Source organism: Centroberyx affinis, unplaced genomic scaffold (assembly GCF_046629955.1).
Source record: "Centroberyx affinis isolate AG114_WGS23_722 - 3 ecotype Tasmania unplaced genomic scaffold, CSIRO-AGI_Caff_v1 ptg002182l_1, whole genome shotgun sequence".
NCBI classification, from domain to species: Eukaryota; Metazoa; Chordata; class Actinopteri; order Beryciformes; family Berycidae; genus Centroberyx; species Centroberyx affinis.
The window spans coordinates 68,719-90,868 of record NW_027280490.1 but is presented as its reverse complement, the minus strand read 5'-3'; the positions used below and the strand labels follow the sequence as shown (position 1 = coordinate 90,868).

At 40.1% G+C, this 22,150-nt stretch overlaps 1 protein-coding gene across 1 annotated transcript in view; it reads right to left on the bottom strand.

Annotated features, from left to right (window-relative positions):
* cd109 (CD109 molecule) overlaps positions 1-22,150 on the bottom strand; it is an 85,606-nt gene that overhangs the window by 2,271 nt on the left and 61,185 nt on the right. Inside the window, exons 35-36 of the mRNA XM_071532265.1 lie at positions 10,796-10,834; positions 10,199-10,556 (exon numbers count right to left, since the gene is read on the bottom strand). Of these exons, the coding sequence (XP_071388366.1) occupies positions 10,199-10,556; positions 10,796-10,834 (397 nt within the window). The remainder of the gene's footprint in view (positions 1-10,198; positions 10,557-10,795; positions 10,835-22,150) is intronic.

Here is a 22,150-nt window from a genome sequence, read left to right as displayed (position 1 = left end):
TTTTGTGGTATTAAAGTGGTAATCTGACAGTTATGTGGTTTTAATTTTTCTTTGTCTCCATCTTTGTCCCTCAGCCTCACTGTGGTGTTTCTGCACTGCTCTTCCCACAGATCACCTGTCAATCAAACAGTGTGGGCGGAGCTTGGATTCTCTGTTGCTGCAGTTTGAGTTTCTCTTTTCTCTGTCTGTTCAGTCATGGTGGCTATCACTGCTCATGCTAACTACCCAGTTCTTCTTCTTCTGTTTATTCCAAACAAACGCTTCACTTCCTGTGCGGCAGAGGATTTTTCCCAGGAAAGAGCGACCAGACACCGGCTGCTTAGAACACAACACAGTCTCACAAAATGCAGTGAATTGAGCACTGAAACGCAAATTATGAGAAGATTTGGTTCCTCCACCATGAAACTGGATTCTGGTCCAACAGCAGGAACTGGACTGGACATTTCCACCTATTGGTCTCGTGAAAAGGTTAGCTAACACTTTGCTTCAGGTTAGCTTCAGGTTTTGCTCACGGTTCAATAAATGAAAACTTGTTGTCATGAGTTGGGAATTGAACCATCTGCCCCCCCCGACCTCCGACCTCCAACCTCCACACCCTGACTGTCCACTGTCAAACTTCTACTCCTGTCTCCTCCAGCTGATCCTCTCCTACTGGAGAAACATACTGTATTTCTCTCACATTTTCTGCACAGAGCTCCTTATTTGCATTTTAAAACATTGTGCTTATTTCACAAGATTTTGCAAGATCAGACTCTTAGAACAGCATCTGACCTTTTTGTCAAAACTGAGTTAGTCGCATGAACCTATTCTATGAGTGCCTGTTGACATATGTGTGGTGTTATTCTTTGAAAATAATGATTTTTGAGTCTGTAATATCTCAGAACTATCCTGAAGGCAGATAGAACCTTATAATTCTAGGCTCACATATTGTGTTATATCAGCCGGTGATGTAAAGTATCAAAATGGATATTTATCTATATGAAAATCTCGTGGAGTGTTCTGTTTCAAATATTTTTATTGTGAAGCATCATCTTTCATACAGAAAAAGGACACTCCACATGCTTCTTTTATGTATAAACAAACCAAAAACAATACCAACCTCAGGCACCTAACATACATTCAAGAGTACAACATCGATTTACAACAAAATAACCCTCAAATAAAGATACGTTCATCATCCATGAATCTTATTACTTTGAAATCTTTGCAGTCAAAGACCTTGAACCGTTTCCCATTCATCCCCTGTGGAAAGTGGATGGAAAAGGTTGTTGCTCACCAAGAGGCTGGAGGTCTGGACAGAGTGATGACAGTAAGTAATTAGGTGACAACACTATCCTGTTTACCCAAATTCAGCTGGATTGTTTCCCGTCGCCGGTAGCAAAACTCAGCTTTGTAAAAGATTTGATAAGTTCACGACTTTGAGAGATTCTCGATGAACATCTGTGTGCTGGCCGAGAGCCGTTCCAAAAAACTCTTCCAAGCCGCCGTCTTCTTCTTCTTCTTCTTCTCTGGTTGCAGACGCCTGATGATGAAATGTCTGACGTCTGAGTCTGTCCAGCAGTCTCTTACATTTTAGCCGTTTACGCGATGCTCTTATCGGGATCGACCTGGAATGAACGCAATAGTCAGTGGTGGAAGAAGTACTGAGATCTTTTACTTCAGTAAAAGTAGCAATACAACAATGTAAAGATACTCCATTACAAGTAAAAGTCCTGCATTCAAAATCTTACTTAAGTAAAAGTACATAAGTATTGGCAGCAAAATGTACTTAGAGTATCAAAGTAAACATACTCATTATGCAAACTGTCCCCATTTAGAGAGTTATATTTTTCATAAATTATTGGAATATTAATACTGATTTATTGACATACATGTACATGTAAGCAGCATTTTAAAGTTGTCAACATGAAGCTAATCTTAACAATTTAGCTATACTTTTGGGTAGTCTAATCTATAACAATGCTATTTTATAGTTATTTTATAAAGATGATCAAATGTTTTAAATATAAAATATTGATCTGAAAAGTAACTAGTAACTATAGCTGTGAAATAAATGTAATGGAGTAAAAAGTACAATATTTCCCTCTAAAATGTAGTGGAGTATAAGTACAAAGTAGCATAAAATGGAAATACTCAAGTAAAGTACAAGTACCTCAAAATTGCACTTAAGTACAGTACTTGAATGAATTAAATGTACTTAGTTACTTTCCACCACTGACAATAGAAGAATAAGAATAAATTCCTGGATCGTCAACATTAAAGGCAACTAATTGTAAGAAAAACAAGAGTCAAAGGTGTCCAGAAAATAGACACAAGATCAATCAGTTCATGTAATAAACCTTCCTGTGTCCCTACAGACCCTTCACCCAAAGAAAGCTAGAACTGGAAGAGAAGGAATTAAGAGTGACAGTAATGAATAAAAATAAGATATTAGTTCTAGATCTAAAAGGCAGGAATGACAACGCACACTGAGATTTACTGTTGGATCACTGAAGCTTGGGCTGACTTGGTGATCACAACACTGAACCGGTCGAGTCTTGGAGTAAAAAAGACTTAATCCCCTGCTATGAATCATCCCTGAGACTTCCTTGTTTGACTGTCACATATTTCAACATGAAGCACAGCAGCTCATAAACGACAGAACGTTCCTGCAGGACTCGCCTTCTCCTCCTCTCAACCTCTTTCAGTTTATATAATCTGGTGGCTGGAGGGCAGGAATTCCTGAAGCGAAGAAGACTCCGCTCATCCCTCCATCCAAACGGACACAAACGACAAACTGACTCCGACCTTTGGACAACCTCCTCTCCTCCCTCTCTACATGCCGATCCTTCCCTCACATCCTCTCTGCTGCACTGCAAAAAAAAAAGATGTCCATATTAAGGCCGGTCAGACTGGATTGGTCAGACTGGATTGGTCTGACTGGATTGGTCAGACTGGATTGGTCAGACTGTGCACCAAATTGTGTGAAAATTTGCTTCACCTCTAGTTCCCTTCCATTGAAAACCACTTGAGAGGCAAATAAAAAAAACATAATTTCCAGTTGTGAAGAAATGTTGCTCCTTCATGTTTGTGCACGAGTTCATGTGTGATGAACTGCAATCCGACCGGCCAACAGAAATACTGCTTTATACTTTATACTTTTGCTTTATATCGATGCTTGTTTTATACAACAGTGGTTCTCAACGTGGGGTCCGGGGACCACCGGGATTCCTTGAGGGGGTTCCAGGGGGTCCCCAGCAAAGTGATGAATTCTTAAACTTCACCATTATTTAATTTACAAGAAGTTAGTACAAATAGAGAATGTAGAAGAAATGTAGACTCTTTTCATCATAGTTATCTCTACCTACAATACAGATAGTCATGGAATTCTGGACAAAATCGTATCTAACGATAAAAATATTCTCAGATTTGGCTGAAATGGGGGTCTGTGGGCCTAATTTGGACTACATTAGGGGTCCTTGATATGAAAAAGGTTGAGAATCACTGTTATACAACACACTGCTCTAGCAGAGAACAAAAATAAGCAAAGAAGAGATGCAGCGTTGCTTCAGTCAGTCTGAGGCAGACTAGATGGGACATTTATGCATTATTATGATTTGATAGATGTTTTTAAGCTATAGTGACACTAGCTAATTAGCTATTAATGCTGTCCTCAAATTTTGAAATGCAAATGAAGCCAAAAGCTTGAAACTTTTGCTCGTGAAAAGCGAAGATAACTCGTAGAACAAAATCAGATGTGCCAGAGATCTGACTATGTTGTCGCGGAATTTGCCTTTAAATTCAGATTTTTCTTGAATTAAGTGGAGAGATCTGTGAGACAGTGTCACTTGTTTCTAATGTAACTCAATGTCGTTTTCAGGAATTTTCTTGAAACAAGTGGAGTGACCTGCTTCAATTAAAGACTCTGTCACAGAATATGCAAATAATATAAAAAAAAAAACCTTGGAAAATAAGTGAAATTGTTTTACTCTTTCGGGGGATTTTGTTTCACTTGCTAGGGTTTGGGTTAGAAATATAAGAATAAGATTTAGAAAAACGGCCGTATTTTCAAACTCCCCATTTCTGTATTTCACATCACGGGTCTCGAATGGGGTTTTCAGACCCCGGGGCCGTGAAGCCAGTAAATCAGTGAAAACATGGAAACGTAGCTGTTACATGTTACAGCAGTGAGTTTAGTCTTCTGCAGCTCTTCCACTTGTCCACATGGCCTCCGTCCCAGAAAACAGTCAGCTGCACTTCAACACAAATCAAATCAGAGTTATTTTATGGCAGTGCAAGACAAATCAAGTCAAGACAAATTAAGACAAATTTATTTTACTTATTTATTTACTCTGCATTTATTTCACCCCAAAGTGCTTTACAGGGAACCCAGGAAAAAGCAAACCTCAAGATATGGAGCCAGAGCTTGAGTGTGTGTGTACGCTTGAATGTGTGTGTGTGTGTGTGTGTGTGTTTGTGTGTGTGTGCGTTTTATTGTCTGGAAATTCATTACTACTGCTCAGTGCACACTCATTGGGAATTCTGAGCCACGGATAAATCCACCGCTGAGGTTTCGGGGAAAAAAAAAAAAAAAAAAAACCCAAAAAAAACCTTTAAGCCACCAGAAATTTACGAGGCTTTTTTCCGAGGAGAGAGCAGAGTGTGAGTGAAGGAGAAGAGACGGAGAAGAAGCCTGAGACCAGACCACCTGCAGGTTCAGACATTCCTCCGCTCATTTCTATCACTGACGCCACCGCAAAGCTTTACTCATCCTAACTCCCTCTCTCTCTCTCCCTCCTTCTCTCCCCCTCCTTCTCTCTCTCTCTCTCTGTCTCAGTATTACCGGTACTTGCAGTGACAGTGACATCATGCCGTATCTACCGGCCAAGAAAGCAGATTTTTTTTTTTTAATTTGCCCCTGAAGTTCAGGCACACATCTGGGAGGCATTGGGTAATAGTTTACCTACTGTAGGAGAGAGAGAGAGAGAGAGAGAGAGAGAGAGAGAGAGAGAGAGAGAGAGAGAGAGAGAGAGACTGCTGGTAGGGTTTGACCGATGGGTGATTATGATATTTTTTACCAATATTCAATATGGTGTAAAGCAGGACTTCCCTTGCCTCTGTGATGATAAAGGAGTTGGATGGTCTATCTAAACATGGTGAAAGTATCAAAACTAAATCCACACAATCCATATTAGTGCAGCGAGCCTCTAAACGAGCCGTTTGGACTTCCGTAACTTTGTGGCATCACAAAGGTTCGCTCATTATCATTTTTGTAAGAAATAATAGACTAACAAAGTGTTTTTTTCAAAGCGGTTGAGCGGTTGTCATTGTTTATTTACCAGAGAGTTTTCCCTACCTGTAGCTGCCGGGCCGCGGCGTCTCACGTTTCACTCTTGAAACGGTTAGCCAATCAGAACGGAGGGGTCGTTAATATTAATGAGCCTTAAAGACACGGTGACAGAAACGGCCTGTTCTTGGTAAGGCTCAGAGAGATGCTGGAAAATGAACGTGGAGAAATGGATTGAGAGTGTTTTTGGTTCATGACACCACACACACAGCTTTGAATGGACCTCAAGACACAAAATAAAACACTGGAAAGTGGACACTATGGGACCTTTAAATTTGATCTATTTCATGATAAAAAAAAAAATTCAAGTAGCCAGTGTTTTTTTCCCCTAGAACTTGTGGAAAAGCCTCTGAAACATCATGGGACACTAAAACTCTCCACTGAAACCCCGACTGATGAAATTCAAGGCAGTTCTCAGTTCAATGGCAGGGGAAGGTCTGGGATAATGATCTTTAAATGATTTACAAAAACATAATGAAATTCTTTTAGGGTTATAACTCTTTACAGCAGGGAGACCCACCACACCCAGTCAATGGTAGGGAGAATCTGGGATACATTACTGCCTTTAATTGAAGAATTACATTGCATAAATAATAAACAAAAAAAATGTATAAATACAATGTCATGTCAGGTTTTCCAGACTGTTTTGACACTGACTGATATCTGATAAAAAGCCCAATAGCACTCATGCTAAAAGGTAAGCTATGCACACTGTAACCCTGCATTCAACTGATGTCGTGTTGTACTACCTAACTACCTACTATAGCAGGTAGTTTGTTCCAGAGAACAGCACCATAGTGACTAAATGCACCTTCACCTGATTTAGATTTAACTCTAGGTACATTTAGGAGACACACGCCTGATGATCTGAGGGATCTGATTGGTTTATAGTTCTTAAACTGAAGTCCAGGGAACCCCCGGTGGTTATTGAAAGTTTTCAGAGGGTTCCCCAGCAAAATGAGGAATAGTTTAATTTAATAGGAGAATTTTTTATTTATTCTTTTTTAATAAGAGAATACTGTAAGTAGTAATGATTATTCAAATCATAGCTTTTATTATGGTTTCATTCCCACCACTATTATCTCCCTATTTGCAGTGTAGTCGATCCAACAAGTCAATACTAAATCAAAAACATTCCTCCCATATGTGGGTCCCTGGATGAAATCTTATCAAATGTGGGACCGTTGTCTAATTTGTGTCTATTTGTCATGAAAACGTCGGAGAGCCCCTGCTGTAAGGCCCTTCGGACACTAAAAGCATCCACCCAAAGCTCATGATATGTTGCCGGCATTACTGGTTGTCATAAGCGTACGGCTCACTCTCGCTCAGTCTGGGACTCGGTAAACTCCAGAGTCTCCCGACACCTCGGCGGAGCAGGTGAAGCTAACAGATGGAGGACGGGTTGAGCAACAGCGCTGCAGTAAGGAGAAATAAATCTAGTGGGATGATGAAATATGAGCTTTGCGTTAACAGATAGTATCTAATCCCAAAGGGCAAATCTGACATGTTTCCAAGCAAAACTCTGAATGTCCTGGATGTGTTTTATTGTCAAGTATGCTCTCGGCAAATACAGAAAATGCAGTAGTGGAAAAAGTGCAACAGTCCTTTACTTAAGTAAAAGTTGCAATACCATAATCGAAAAATACTCCATTAAAAGTAAAAGTCCTGCATTCAAAAGTTTACTTTAGTAAAAGTATAGAAGCATTAGCAGTAAAATGAACTGAAGTAAAAGTCGTCTCATTCTGTCTGTCTCATTCTTCATTATTGAAGCATGAACCTGTCAGAAGTGTTTTAATGTTGTCGGTCTAACTGCTCCATATACTGTTGTGGAGTTTAAACTCTAACAATGCAACATATTTTATGAGCTTATCGTATGTTTTGCATGTAAAACCTTATTCTGCAAAGTAACTAGTGACTCCAGCCGGCAGATAAATGTAGTGGAGGAAAAAGAACAAGATTTCCCTCTGAGATGTAGAGGAGGAAAAGTAGAAAGTCTCACAGAATGGAAACACTCAAGTAAAGTGCCAGTCGCTCAAAATTGTACCAAAGTACTTGAGTAAATGTACTTAGTTACTTTCCATTTCTGGGAATATGAAAATCAAAGCCACGTTTTGTTTAAGAATATACAAATATGCAACCGAGGAGAAGAACATAAACAGCGATGTAGGATCACAGCAGAGAAGGATGCTGGGAATCTGGCACTCAATTTTACTGAATCTACTCTTGCATTCGTTTTAAGTTGCTCTGAGTGAGAGACTAAAGTATAAAATAAAACTGTAAAAATGTAAATTTAGGAATGCAGCGTAGTGAGTATTCAAGCAAACTTAAGAAAGAAAGAAAGAAAGAAAGTTAGTTTAAAAAAAATATATATATAAACAAAATCCATTGGACTTAAAATGAAGTCCAGTGGATTTTGTTTCCTTTTTTTTTATATTTCTTACTACCTGGATGACTGAAACGAATCTACACAAAGAAAGAAAGAAAGAAAGAAGTGTGATGCCTGTGTTAGTCTTATCAGCTGTGGATTTCAAATGACACTAAAGTTAACGTGCATGTTTTTTTTTGTTTTTTTTTTTAAAGGAGTGGAAAAAAGAGCGGAGCCATGTTTATGTAGCTGGACTGGAAACTATTCCAACACCTTGGGCGATTGGAAAACCCCCGTGTTAATAAAAGATGGCTGGCATCAAAGCCGACAGCGCCGCAGCTCGCTCTCGTATGTGTGCGAACACGCGTGTTGATCCGCCAGTCATGATGTCTGACACGGTTCTAACAGGCAGTAATTGACATGTTCTACATTTTTGAGTAACATTTTAAAAATAACCATGTTCCTCAGTGTGTGCTCAGCTGTGTGTTAACACATGGAGGAGGACTGTGAGCACACGAAAAGGAGAGATAAGTGAAGTGATAAAATTGTGATAACATTTTGGACGGTATGCAGCAGGTTGCACACCCAGAAAAAGGAACGTTCTTCAATGGTTCTTTGGTTAGGATAGAGGTTCTATATGGAACCGTAATGACCCCTCTGGTTTAAAAAAAAAAAAAAATGGCATATCAAACTGAAGAACCCAGTATGGTTGTTAAAAACTCAATACTACTGATTTCATGCATTCCTAAATGGTTCTTTACAGCACCAAACAGGTTCTATTTAGAACCATCTGAGCATACCATATTGGTAGGAAATGCATGTGACATCATGGGAATACTAGAAAACCTTTCTACGTGGGATATTTAAAGCACCAAAAATGTTCTATGTAGAACTATCTCAGCATGGCCCTATGTGGGACCTATTCAGATTCATACTCAGATTTAGAAAAATCTGCCATGCTGAGATGGTTCTACATAGAACCTTTCCTTAAGGGTTCTTTACACTACTAAAAAGGTTCTATGTAAAGCCATCTGAGCGTGGCAGGTGGTGGTTGGTGGTGGTTGGTGGGGGGGAGGGGAGCATGTCTATGTTCCCTCAAACCTAGGTTCCCTCAGCCCTAGGTTCCCTCAGCCCTAGGTTCCCTCAGTCCTATGTTCCCTCAGCCCTAGGTTCCCTCAGTCCTATGTTCCCTCAGCCCTAGGTTCCCTCAGTCCTATGTTCCCTCAGCCCTAGGTTCCCTCAGTCCTATGTTCCCTCAGATCAATACCTCCGCCAATGAGGTAATGTTTTTGCCCCCTAACCCTAAACCCTAAACCCTAACCCGCCCCCTAACCCTAACCCTCTGATGCTGAGGGAACATAGGGATGACCCCGGGGGGGAAGAGAAGCTACAGCTCTGGGAAAGAAGCTGCATTTCAGCCTGTTTGTTTTTGATGGAATTGCCCTGTACCGCTTGCCAGACAGTGAAGGGACAGACAGGCAGTGCAGGGTGGGTTGTGTCCATGATAATACAGCTAGCCTTCTTCTTCAGTCGGCTAGCATAGACGGTGTCCAGGTGTGGGAGCTCACACCTGATAACTCGCTGGGCCTCTTTTACCTCTCGGTGTAAAGTCCCTCCGATCCGCGGCTGTGCAGCTGGCGTACGGAGTCATTCCTATGTTCCCAGGGTCCTGTGTTCCCCAGATTTATATGGCACATAATGGGAACATGACATAGGGTCCTATGTTCCCCAGTTCTAAGGTTAGAGTTAGGGTTTAGGGTTAGGGTTAGGTTGGTTGTGTGTAGATGTTTACCCAGAGCTCTGACACAACTGTTTCAAAGAACAGAGGGGCTTTTTATCAGAGTGGTTAGGGTTAGGGATAGAGACCTTCAAAATCAAATAAAATGATAACCATTGTTTTTGTTGTGTTTATATAGCTGTTTTGAAGCCTTGTTCCAATAAAAAAACTGAAACGGGTCAAATTTGACCCGAACACAATAGGAGGGTTAATGTGTGTTAACAGAATATTGAACTGGGGAACTTAGGACCCTGGGAACATAGGACCTTGGGAACTTAGGACCCTGGGAACATAGGACCTTGGGAACTTAGGACCCTGGGAACATAGGACCCTGGGAACATAGGACCCTGGGAACTTAGGACCCTGGGAACATAACACACTGGAAACATAGGACCCTGGGAACATAGGACCCTGGGAACATGGAACCCTGGGAACATAGGACCCTGGGAACATGGGACCCTGGGAACATAGGACCCTGGGAACATAGGACCTTGGGAACTTAGGACCCTGGGAACATAGGACCCTGGGAACATAGGACCTTGGGAACTTAGGACACTGGAAACATAGGACCCTGGGAACATAGGACCTTGGGAACTTAGGACCCTGGGAACATAGGACACTGGAAACATAGGACCCTGGGAACATAGGACCCTGGGAACATGGGACCCTGGGAACATAGGACCCTGGGAACATAGGACCCTGGGAACATAGATACGCTCCCCTGGTGTACCACACAGTCCCACAGGGTAGAGGATGCTCTCCATGGGCCTGCGGTAAAAGCAGACTAGGAGTCGCAGAGGAATTTGTGCCTGTTTCAGCGTCCTGAGGAACAACAGCCGCTGTTGGGCTTTTTTCACCAGGTGGGGGGTGTTCAGAGACCATATCAGGTCTTTTGTTATGTAGACTCCAAGGAACTTAAAGCTTTCCACACTTTCCACCTCTTCTCCGTATATGTGGAGGGGGAGGTGGTTGGTCTTCCTGGCTCTCCTAAAGTCTACTATGATCTCTTTTGTTTTGGTGGTGTTTGGGACCAGGTTGTTGTCCGAGCACCACTCAGCCAGATGTTGCACCTCGTCCCTGTAGGCCGTCTCCTCATTACAATACAAAACTTACTTTAAAACATCAGACCCAGCTGAGCATGGCGCTAAAGACGACCTATTGAGAACCCTTCTATATGGGCTCTTTACAGCACCACCAAAGGTTCCATGTACCATCTGAGACTTTCTCCTTGTTTATGTAACCAGGTTGTAAAATAATAATATCTACGGGAAATAAAATCCATGTGGATGAAGTTCTCCGTTGCTGCGATCCGGCTGGGGATGCTTACTTTCTTGGAGCGGTATGCCTGCTGAGTGGTCAGGAAACGCTGGGAAAACACAGGAAGTACAACACAACGGTTCCAACGGTGAGAACATTTATCAAGCATCTTATGTGGTTTTGAGGTTATTTTGCACCAATTCTGTAAAATAGTGGTTTAATGTCGTTTGATGCACTTATAAAAGACCACATTTTGTGCGATTGTCTTGGTAGGATTGCAGATGGTTGTGGATTGAAAACCTCACACGTGCAGAGCAGTTTGCTATCTGTGAATTCGGTATGAAACAGTTTGATGATTATTTCTGTTTTGCTGTTTTGTATTTTCGTTTGTCAAATGTGTAAAGCAGAATGAATGTTGCTTTCTCTGTGAACTGAAATGGCTGCTAAATTTGATATATTAGCACAGATATTTTAGAGAATTTACAGGGCAGTGTGGTGAATATGTTCCTGTGTTCTTCCGTTTATAGAGGTGCTACTGTCATATTTGTGCCACATTTTTGCCAATTTGTCACCATTTCTGTGACGTGTTATCTGTACTGGAATAGTACTGAGTTTCTTTTTTTTTGGTTATTGTTTTTTGCTAAATGTTTCTTTTGTAAATTTGAAAGCCTGGCCTTCAGTGGAAACCAAGATTTCTTATAAGCTACTCTCCATAATTGGGGAAAACTAACAGAAAAGAAAATAAAGTCCCCACGAAATAGCACTTGAAGTTGTGTGTTCAATTTATTTAAAACCCAGGTTAATACAGTGGGATTAGCCATTCTCCAGCAGTGATGTATTGATCTTAATAACAGCGTTGGAACAGGGAGGAGCAGCTTTTCCTCCTAAATACTTTTCTACTCAAACAGATTTTTATGTTGACTTCCCATAAACACAAGAATTTATGTGAAGAATTCCAAGAGAATGGATTTCAACAACTTTCTGGGAATGACTTCATCAGTCACATCCGTTCCTGAAACGCAGGACCTGATGTCAGCCTCAGCCTCAGCCTCAGCGCTGTGCTAACCGCTCACTGTCGGAGCTGTTTATGGAGCGTCGCATTGCATCAAGACCTGTAACCACTTAGATCTAAAGGGACAAGAATGACACTGAAACAGAAGATTTATTTGACATGTGGAACAGGTAGTCTGTGAAAATGATCGCATAATTACATGAGCACATTTAATCCTTTTACCAGGCAGATACATGAGGTCACCTTTGTTGCTCGGCTGGAAGTAAAGGATTATCTCATGATATCAGCCTTTTAAGACTGTTAAACAAAACCTGGAGCTTAGTGATAATTGAAAAAACATCTCACACACGTGTACATGCACATACCAATTGCTTCTTTATGCTGTATTTTTTCCAGTGCATTATTACTTTTTTTGTTTTTTTGTTTTAGAGGCTTTGCAGTTGCGTCACAAATCTCCTAGCAGCCACAGATGGTGCCATCATGGAGGTCCACTGGAGATTTTTTCATTTTAGTTTTTGCTGACATTTAATGTACCATTTAATTTCACATGTTCACAAGTACATGGCACCATAGGAATATGTTTACAAGGCTCTATATATAACCAAACTAAAAAAAGAGATATTGTTGTAGTGTGACTGTATTTCAGTAATATAAAGTAAAAGTGAATAGTGTGATAAGGTGGATTTGTTTCCAAATGTAGGTTACTGTGACACAGTAAACTGTCTTGTCTTTAGCCCTAGTCTCTACTCCAAAACATGAAGAGTTGTAGCTTGAGAAGAGTCAGCTCAGTTAACCTGAACAAACTGTTAGCTAGCTAACTAGCCAGCAAGCACACTGACGTTAATGTGAACATGCTAACGCTAGCTGCTGCTAGCTACGTTAGCTAGTGTGCTAATCAGATGTGTTAACAACAAGACAGTGATGGTTAGCTGACCAGATGCTATGGTTAGCTAGCTAACAAGCTGACATTATCTAAACACTAAATCAATCAGATGGATCAGTGATGAAATGATCAGTTTCCAGTCATAAAAGCAAAGAAATTTATCAAGTTGTACATTTAGAAACACAATCAGCTGAGGACCTCCAATATGGCCGCCAGAGAGTGTGTTACGTCACCTGAAAGCTTTATGTTTGTTTTACATTTTTTACATTTACATTTTTCCTTTAGCTTTATCTTTAGGCTCAGTATCTATCTATCTATCTATCTATCTATCTATCTATCTATCTATCTATCTACCTATCTATCTGTCTGTCTGTCTTCACAAACACAAACACATAGGCCTACACACACACACACACACACACACCACAACCAGAATCCATTAGTTTGACATGTTACCCTGAGCAGTATCCTTCCTCCTGTGATATTTCAGACCTGACTGGAACAAAGTGTGAGGAAGGCAGACCAGCAGCTCCAGCTCTGTCTCATCACAGGTCTGTTCAGTGTGTCGTACATGATGTTCCCTGCCAACCTGCCAACACCGTGACCAGCAGACTGACACAGACTGTTACAGAGAAATATGTGTCCTCTTCAACACATCTGTGTCTCTAGTTTCAGGACAGCACACATTCAGTTTAGTTTTTAATGTAACAGCTTTGATAATGCGTATTCATAGAGTGAAAAGAGCTGAATGGGAAGAATGACCATGTCTAAACTCCACAACAGTTTTGTTTATTTATTCATTTGTTTTAATAATAGTAATAATAATAATGATAATAATAATAAACTTTATTTATATAGCACTTTTCAAAACAACTGTTACAAAGTACATAAACATAAATGCTGTTTCAGAGACTTTTCCACTGATAATAATACAATTCTGGAGAAAACACTGAATATTTTAAATTTTTGGCTTAAAAATGGCTAAATATGGCTTGAAAAATATTGAATATTGGCACAAAATGTTGACTATTTTTTGTCATATAGGTTTGCCAATATGTTGCAGCAATGTTCAAAAACTACTTGTGTCGAAGACCATGTTTAACTAATGTTTTTGGGAGACAAAACAGGTCTGTTAGATCCCTACTAGGGTTTGAATGATATAGTGGTTTGTGTATATCAGACCAATTAGCCTTTTATTGAATATTGGATATCTACCAGGCATGTACTTCACTGATGGAGTCTATAAAACCTACAATGGAATTTATTTTCTATTTAATTGTTTAATTATGTTTCTGTAAATTAATTCTTAATTTAAAGGTGATTATCCCACACTTTCCCGTAACCCTAACTCTAACCCTGCCTTAAAGAGCTGCTAAAAGAATTTCATCAGTCTGGTTTCAGTGGAGAGTTTTAGTGTCCCATGATGCTCTAAATGCTGTTTCAGAGGCTTTTTAAAAGTAACCCAAACGTGTGTCGCCCCAAACTAGCCTCCGTTTCAAAATGACACATCCTTGTGGAGTGCACTTACAGATGACTGAACGTTACTCATCCTGCTCCTCCTGCTGCAGACAGACTCAGATCAGCTGCTGTTAGCCTCAGCAGTGACAGAGAGGCTGTTGACAGAGAGGCTGAGACACAACAGGCCGCTGACTTTCATTCTTTTCCATTTGTGTGATGTCATCTCAGACTCAGACTTGCTCTTTGGTTGGTTTGTATTTAGTTTATATTGTTTCCTCTCAGGACTCGACCTCTTGTCTTTAATGCAGTCTGGCTGTGAGCTCCGTCAGTCCCTAACCCTCCCAGGCAGGGTCGGCACATCAGAGGAGCAATTTGCACCAACATGAGTGTTTGTCTACATCAAAGTAGAAGTGTTAACTACACAAACTCATCCGTCACCTCAGAACCACAACAGACCGTTAACTCTTCAGTGTCTTCACCATTCAGAATGAGTTTTTTTAGTCTACTGCTTTCTTACTAATCATAATATTTATTTATCATTCTTCATCCCTGTTTGCTATTTCTCTGCTCCAGGCTAGAACCCCTAAAATGACTCAAAGGGATTGTTTTGCTTTTTGCTCATCTATCACCTCAAAGTCATTACAGACCGCTGCAGTTCAACAACACAAGTTGAGCATTTAGGAGAACTGGCTGCTGGTACAGCATGTGTTTACATACTGAAGCTTCCACAGACCGGCATGTGTTGTGTACTGAGGACTGCTTCATGGCAGTTGGATCATTTACGAGCTGGAAAGCAATTTTTGCAGCTCTTGAAACAAGTCATTTCCTTCCAAAAGATGGATGAGATCAATAAAGAAAATGTCGATTTGGATCATGTTTAAAGGAATATACCATTTGTTAACTTCCCTGTTAAAGGATGACACTGGTGTTTTTTAATGCATTTCTTACCGCCAACAAATCCTATGAAAATAACAAAATCAACAATGCGTTTGCTCTACTCCCATTACTTTCCGACTTCCCACGTTCCCTTTTTAGCCTTTAACCCAGAAGTCATTGGCAATTGTAAGCTAAAAACCTTTAACCACAGCTCACAAAGACATAGTTTACATTTTAAAAATCGCTAACTGTTACCATGAAAAGTCAGGCAGTTTTTACTAAATAAAATTCAAATGGGAACAAATTCTTCATTACGCCGGGGACTATTTTCGGTGCTACGGAACTACTTTCCTGAGATGGAAAACATCTTTACGGTCGGCTTATTAAGTTTTTTGAGGAAAAAGTGGTCCGGCCCGGTGCATGGTGATGATGAAATATGCTGCAGAGCAGCAGCATGGCTCTGTGACGGGTTTTTAACCGTTTTTTTAATACAATGGAGTTCTATGGCTGCTGGGACATGGCTGCATTGGGCACCGGCTACATGGACGAGACTTGTTGGCAAAACAAATTCATTGCTGATTTTGTTATTTTCATAGGATTTGTTGACGGTAAGAAATGCATTAAAAAACACCAGCCTTATCCTTTAAGTGAACATAAGTGTGAACATAAGTTTCATGTTCATCCATGTATCCCCAGGATTGTCTCCATGCTAACACTTTGATACTAGGCTCCATGCTAACACTTTAGCATACACTATGTTGAGTGATAGTAGGCTCCATGCTAACACTTTAGCATACACTATGTTGATTCTAGGCTCCATGCTAACACTTTAGCATACACTATGTTGAGTGATAGTAGGCTCCATGCTAACACTTTAGCATACACTATGTTGATACTAGGCTCCATGCTCACACTTTAGCATACACTATGTTGATACTAGGCTCCATGCTCACACTTTAGCATACACTATGTTGATACTAGGCTCCATGCTAACACTTTAGCATACACTATGTTGAGTGATAGTAGCCACTATTACCTCAAAAGTGAGAAAATGAGAACTTAGCAGTTCTAAAATTAAATAGTAAGTGATAGTAGCCTATGCTACTAGCATTACCCAACTGACCTTTTTTTAATAAAATGTTGTTAGTGTTTTTTTATTATATGGCCTGTAGATTAGTCAGTCTTGAAATACCAGTAGGCCAAGTACATATATAGCTCATGTAGCCAGGTTCATTTTTGGAACTATTTCAGGTGAATAACCACATATTCATCCGCTGCGTAGTGATTTCTAATTGTACACAGTCTCCCATCACCCACCACCTTCACTTACTATGGAAACAGGTAAAGTAGTTCCCGTGAGTTATAAACACTGTTATTTTTATACCATACTTTGTGTTAATTTACCAATCTCCTACGCAAAACTACAAGACTTAGCTGCATATCATTCAAATTTACTTTACTGCTGCCAGTTTTCATTTTCTCACTTTTGAGTAGAGTCTATTCCTTTAACTTAAAGATTTCTTTATTTTCCTGCATAACTATATAGATATTTGATTTCATTGTGGGCCTCAGCATGTTTGTTTTCAGTAAAAGCAGGTTTACTTCAGTTTTCATGGACCTTCTGTGACATGTTTAAATGAACCTTTTGCTGCAAATAGCCAGACGCTGGTCTCTGAGAGCTCTCTGAGGGTCTACCTCTGCAGACGGCACCTTTCATGTGGAGCTCAGATGTTCAAAGTGAGCCATCAAACGGAAATTCCTCAAAACACATAATTCTGCCGAATCTGGCATCCTGCAGTATGTGGCACTTCACGTAACGGGTGGAATCAGACACGAACCTCCTCGGAAAAAAAAAAAAGCAGGTCCAATGTTCTGTCTCTCTGAGGATTCCTCACGCACGCGGTCTAGCCCCGAGTCAAAGTGGGCATGTGCTGGATCCGGGCCGAGCCGCCAGACGTCACAAATCATCAGAACCCTCCCAGGAACAGACGGGAAGGCTGACTGCTCGTCACGCGCAGATTTATGCTCGTTTGAATGTTACCTCAGGACAAAGTCTGTTTCTGTGGCGCTCTGCAAGCTGCTGAGAGCTGCAGTGGCTGTACTAGTCCAGTGATAACAATATATGTCAATTTTTATCACTTTATGTGCACCATGTTTCTGGTTGTGGGGTCAGAAAGCACCGACACATGGTTAGGGTTAGGGTTAGGCAAGAGAAGAGAGAATTCCCGCACACTGTCCTTTTACTTGCAATAAACTTTATTACTAATTCAACGTTTCGGTCCTTAGACCTTCATCAGGTAAAACTGAGGAACAAAGAACCTTCCAATCAGGGACCATGAGCTGTCAGGCAATCAGTCCCACAGTCTGTATGCATTCAACCAATTAGAAGGCACAACCCACCATCAAAAATGGACATTCAAAAATCTATGATGGATGGCAACTACATCAATTTATATACAAACATTGAATCATATAGTTAAAGTTAAAAGCAATTAATCCAAAATCATGTCTCTTCCATAATGACAATAATAATATTAGGCTAATGGTAAATCTCAGAGTAACATTATCATAATTTCACTGTTTAGGCTACCCCATAAATATACCTCTAAATAGGCAGTAGGTTACCACAATACAAAATTTACATAGCCACATTCAATCATATAATAGTAGAAATAAAAAAAAAAAGGTTTAGGGTTAGAAAAAAACAAAAAAAACACTACAGGAAAACCAACTATTTAAAACTATTCTTCTTCCCATGGATAACTGACCAATCACAGACGAGGTGACGTCACCTCCAGATGTTTCCAGCAGCTCCAGTGGAGTTTGATATGAGAAAATGTTTCAGGATGTAAAACCTCAGCGGTAAACGTCAGGTTTTGGTGTCAGTCCCTCAGAATCAAAGAGCGAGGGCTTCTTTCTAGAGCCGCCATTTTGTCACCAAGAGACGTTCAACAATCATACAGGGAGAGATCCATCGTAGAAGAGGAGAGAGACCAGTTTCTCCACCCACAGGAGCAGGAGAGAGACCAGTTTCTCCACCGGCAGGTTGAGGGAAAGTAGGTTCACCAAAAAAGTAAATGACAACACTTCATCACTAAATAACTGCTGGAATGTATTGAACATCAGACTGATAATATACAGCAGTGTAAAGAGCTGAGGGCGGATTTTTCCTTCACTGCTCAAAATTTGTCATGCGAGCCAGAGATTTGTGTCTTGATTATGCCTGAAGCTATTTTTTACTGCATTTTTGGAAATTTTAGAATTGCAGATTGTAGTTTTAAGAAAAGTGATAATTTAGGGAGGCAGAGAGTCATTAGAGATTCGGTAACACTTTACAATAAGGGTCACTAAGTTAAGGGTTAGTTAATGCTTAATAAGCATTAACTAACCCTTAATTAACAGTTAACTAATGTGTAATTTACTAATGGTGTTCATGTTAACTATTAATTTATACATTATTTAATAGTTTATAAAGATGACTATTAAATAATGTATAAATTAATACCTTAGTTAACATGAACACCATTAGTAAATGATTACCAGACACATTAGTTAACTGTTAATTAAGGGTTAGTTAATGCTTATTAAGTATTAACTAACCCTTAAGTTAATGACCCTTATTGTAAAGTGTTACCAGAGATTCCAACCTGTAACCAGAAAGTCTGAGGTTTTATCCTCCATGACCCAATTCTGCTGAAGTGTCCTTGAGCAACGACCAAACGAAAGTTTCGGACGCTACATTAAACATCACTGCCTCAAAAAAATGTGCCAGATATTTGGCACCGGGACGCAACCAGCATCTCATAAACCTGTGGTTCTCCACATGGGGTCTGGGGACCACCAGGGGTCCTTGAGAGGGTTCCAGGGGGTCCCCAGCAACTTGATGAAGTGTTAAATTTCACCATTATTTCATTTACAAGAAGTTAACACAATTAGAGAATGTAGAGGAATGACTGTTTTGATCATAGTTTCTCTGTTATCTCTCTACCTACAATACAGATAGTCATGGAATTCTGGACAAAATCAATTCTGACAATAAAAATATTCTCAGATTTGGGTCTGAGAGACAGAATCTCATCAAATGGGGGTCTGTGGCTCTAATGTGGACTAAATTAGGGTCCTTGATATGAAAAAGGCTGAGAATCACTGCCATAAACAAACCAAGCACTCATGACAGCTCTGTTTGCTGCACTGTGGTCGACCTCTGACCTCCTCTGATCCCCACCTGTGGACAGAGGCAGGTGAAAGCAACACGTGTTCCCCTCGGGACTCAAACCATCACAAAAACATCCAAGCAATAGAAGCTAAATTAAAAAACGCAAAGATTTCCATAAATTGTCTGAAAAGATCTGCTGTATGGCAGCACATTCTGTGAATCAGCCTGGAAACTGTCAGGCTGTTCTCCTCAAAGTCAAACACAGGAATGCCAAAAATCACCTTGCTGTCTACGTGGAACCTTTATGTTTTTGCTTTCCCTCCATATCCACACGTCATCTATAAGATTTACATGATCCACTGCTGGCTGCAGGGCTGACGATGTGGATGTCTGTTTCTTGGAACAGGGGAAGTCCTATTTCTCATATCGCTGTTGCAAATGTATTAAAAAAAAAAAAAAAAAAAAACGTATATGCACAAAGGAAGTTTTCCAGGAATTTAAGAAAACCATGCTTATCGATGCCCATGTGGTTTTTTAAAGAACACAATGTGGGTTTTCAAAAGGTACGCACAGTGGTGGAAAGTAACTAAGTACATTTACTCAAGTACTGTACTTAAGTACAATTTTGAGGTACTTGTACTTTACTTGAGTATTTCCATTTTATGCTACTTTGTACTTATACTCCACTGCATTTTAGAGGGAAATATTGTACTTTTTACTCCACTACATTTATTTCACAGCTATAGTTACTAGTTACTTTTCAGATCAATATTTTATATTTAAAATCTTTATAAAATAGCTATAAAATAGCATTGTTATAGATTAGACTACCCAAAAGTAGCTAAATTGTTAAGATTAGCTTCACGTTGACAACTTTAAAATGCTGCTTACATGTACATGTATGTCAATAAATCAGTATTAATATTCCAATAATTTATGAAAAATATAACTCTCTAAATGGGGACAGTTTGCATAATGAGTACGTTTACTTTGATACTCTAAGTACATTTTGCTGCCAATACTTATGTACTTTTACTTAAGTAAGATTTTGAAATGCAGGACTTTTACTTGTAATGGAGTATCTTTACATTGTTGTATTGCTACTTTTACTTAAGTAAAAGATCTCAGTACTTCTTCCACCACTGGGTATGTGGGTCACGAGGCTGCAGCGATGTGGTCTCTGTCCAGCCGCAGCAATCTGCTCATGGATTAAGCGGATCAGGCGCAGCGCAGGGTGAGTGTGTACAATAAGGAGCTGATATGTGAAGCATATGGTTTGGTTTGAACTGAAGCTGAACAGAGTTACATCCTGGACAAGAGGGTCGATGTGTACGCCGCATGTCAAAGCATCGTATCAGCTTGTCTCTCTCTCTCGCTGTTCTCCCCTCTTTGATGCTGACGCTCTGCCAGAGTTCCTAGAACCAGCCTCTGAAAAAAAAAAAAAAAACACATGGCAGTTTATTGATACCATTTGCGTAAGGAAGGCACCATTTCAATTAGAGTTTTTAAAAGGTCACAAATACCCAGTGGAAGGTAATTGGTCTGACGGCATGTTGTGCAATTGCCTGATATTGATTTTGGAAAACAATCATTGCTTCAGGTCCCTCATTCAGTATCTATATTCACATTTTACATTTTTGCCAACTATGTGACGCTCTCATCCAGAGATCCACAGAGAGATTTACAATAAGTGCAAGAGCAGAAGAAAGATTCAATTCCCAGATTGCCAGTATTATAAGCAACCGATAGTAAGGAGGTCACGAATCAGCCAAAATCAATATAGATCGATCCAGTTTCTACGAGTGTGATCATTTTGTCAGCCATGTACTCCAGCTCAGTGTTGGCCAAGCTGCTTTGAAAGTCTAGTTTTACAAGCTAACAGTTACTTCACATCGGAAGAAGCTGAACAACAGCAAGGCCGCCCTCGGGAGAAATAAGTGAAGTCTACATCTGCAATGTGATATAATTCATCATTTAATCGTTTCATTAAATGCGGTGAAACAACACTGGCAAAGTTACCTAATATCTGTTGAAAGGAACCATCATTTGAGTTATTTTGTAAGATGAGGTAGTATCACCTTTTGTCAAACGATGGATATTTTATGTGGAAAGAAATCTGCTCTGCCTCCCATCTCAGCCTGGCAGGGAGAAGAGTCTGTAACTTCCACCAGAGTGATGTAATCACATGATACGACCCGTCTGATTCTGCACTGACCTTATCTTGTTACCGTCTGATGGTTATAACTCATTTCAACATCAACACAGAAATGCTCAGAAACCATCTGATAACTGTTCATGACGCCACGTGTAATAGTTCATAAGTATGTGACCTCCCAACCAGCAGCGTAACAGCTGGGGTATTGCTGAAGGAGGGGAAAGTGTTCATAAACCCCTTTCACTCCTCTGACCTCCAGACTAAAGATACAGGTATGATACATGACTGACAGTGATCTAAAACAGTGATTCTCAACCTTTTTCATATCCAGGACCCCACATTCAGCCCACTTTAGGGCCACAGACCCCCATTTGATGAGATTTTCTCTCTGACCCAAACCTGAGAATATTTTTATTGTCAGATATGATTTTGTCCAGAAAAAAATAGTCATTCTTCTACATTCTTTAATTGTATTAAGATCTTGTAAATGAAATAATGCTGAAGTTTAACAATTCATCAGTTTGCTGGGGACCCCCTGGAACCCCCTCAAGGACCCCTGACGGTTCCCGGACCCCACATTGAGAACCACTAATCTAGAAGTTGAATTTTTAATCTTCCAGGTTGGCTAGTGAGTAGATAAATTATTTTTACTAGATTATGAAACAAATCACAGCCCCAACAATGACTCCCGTTTATTTAGCACCGGTAATAATGGCTAAATTTTTAATCTAATTGGTCCAATAATGGCCAAACACCAAGTTTTTGGGAGATCGGTCAACTTACCTGTCAGATATATTGTTTTAATTTCATGGGAACATGACAAAGGGTCCTACAGTATGTTCCCAGGGTCCTATGTTCCCCAGATTTATATGGCACATAATGGGA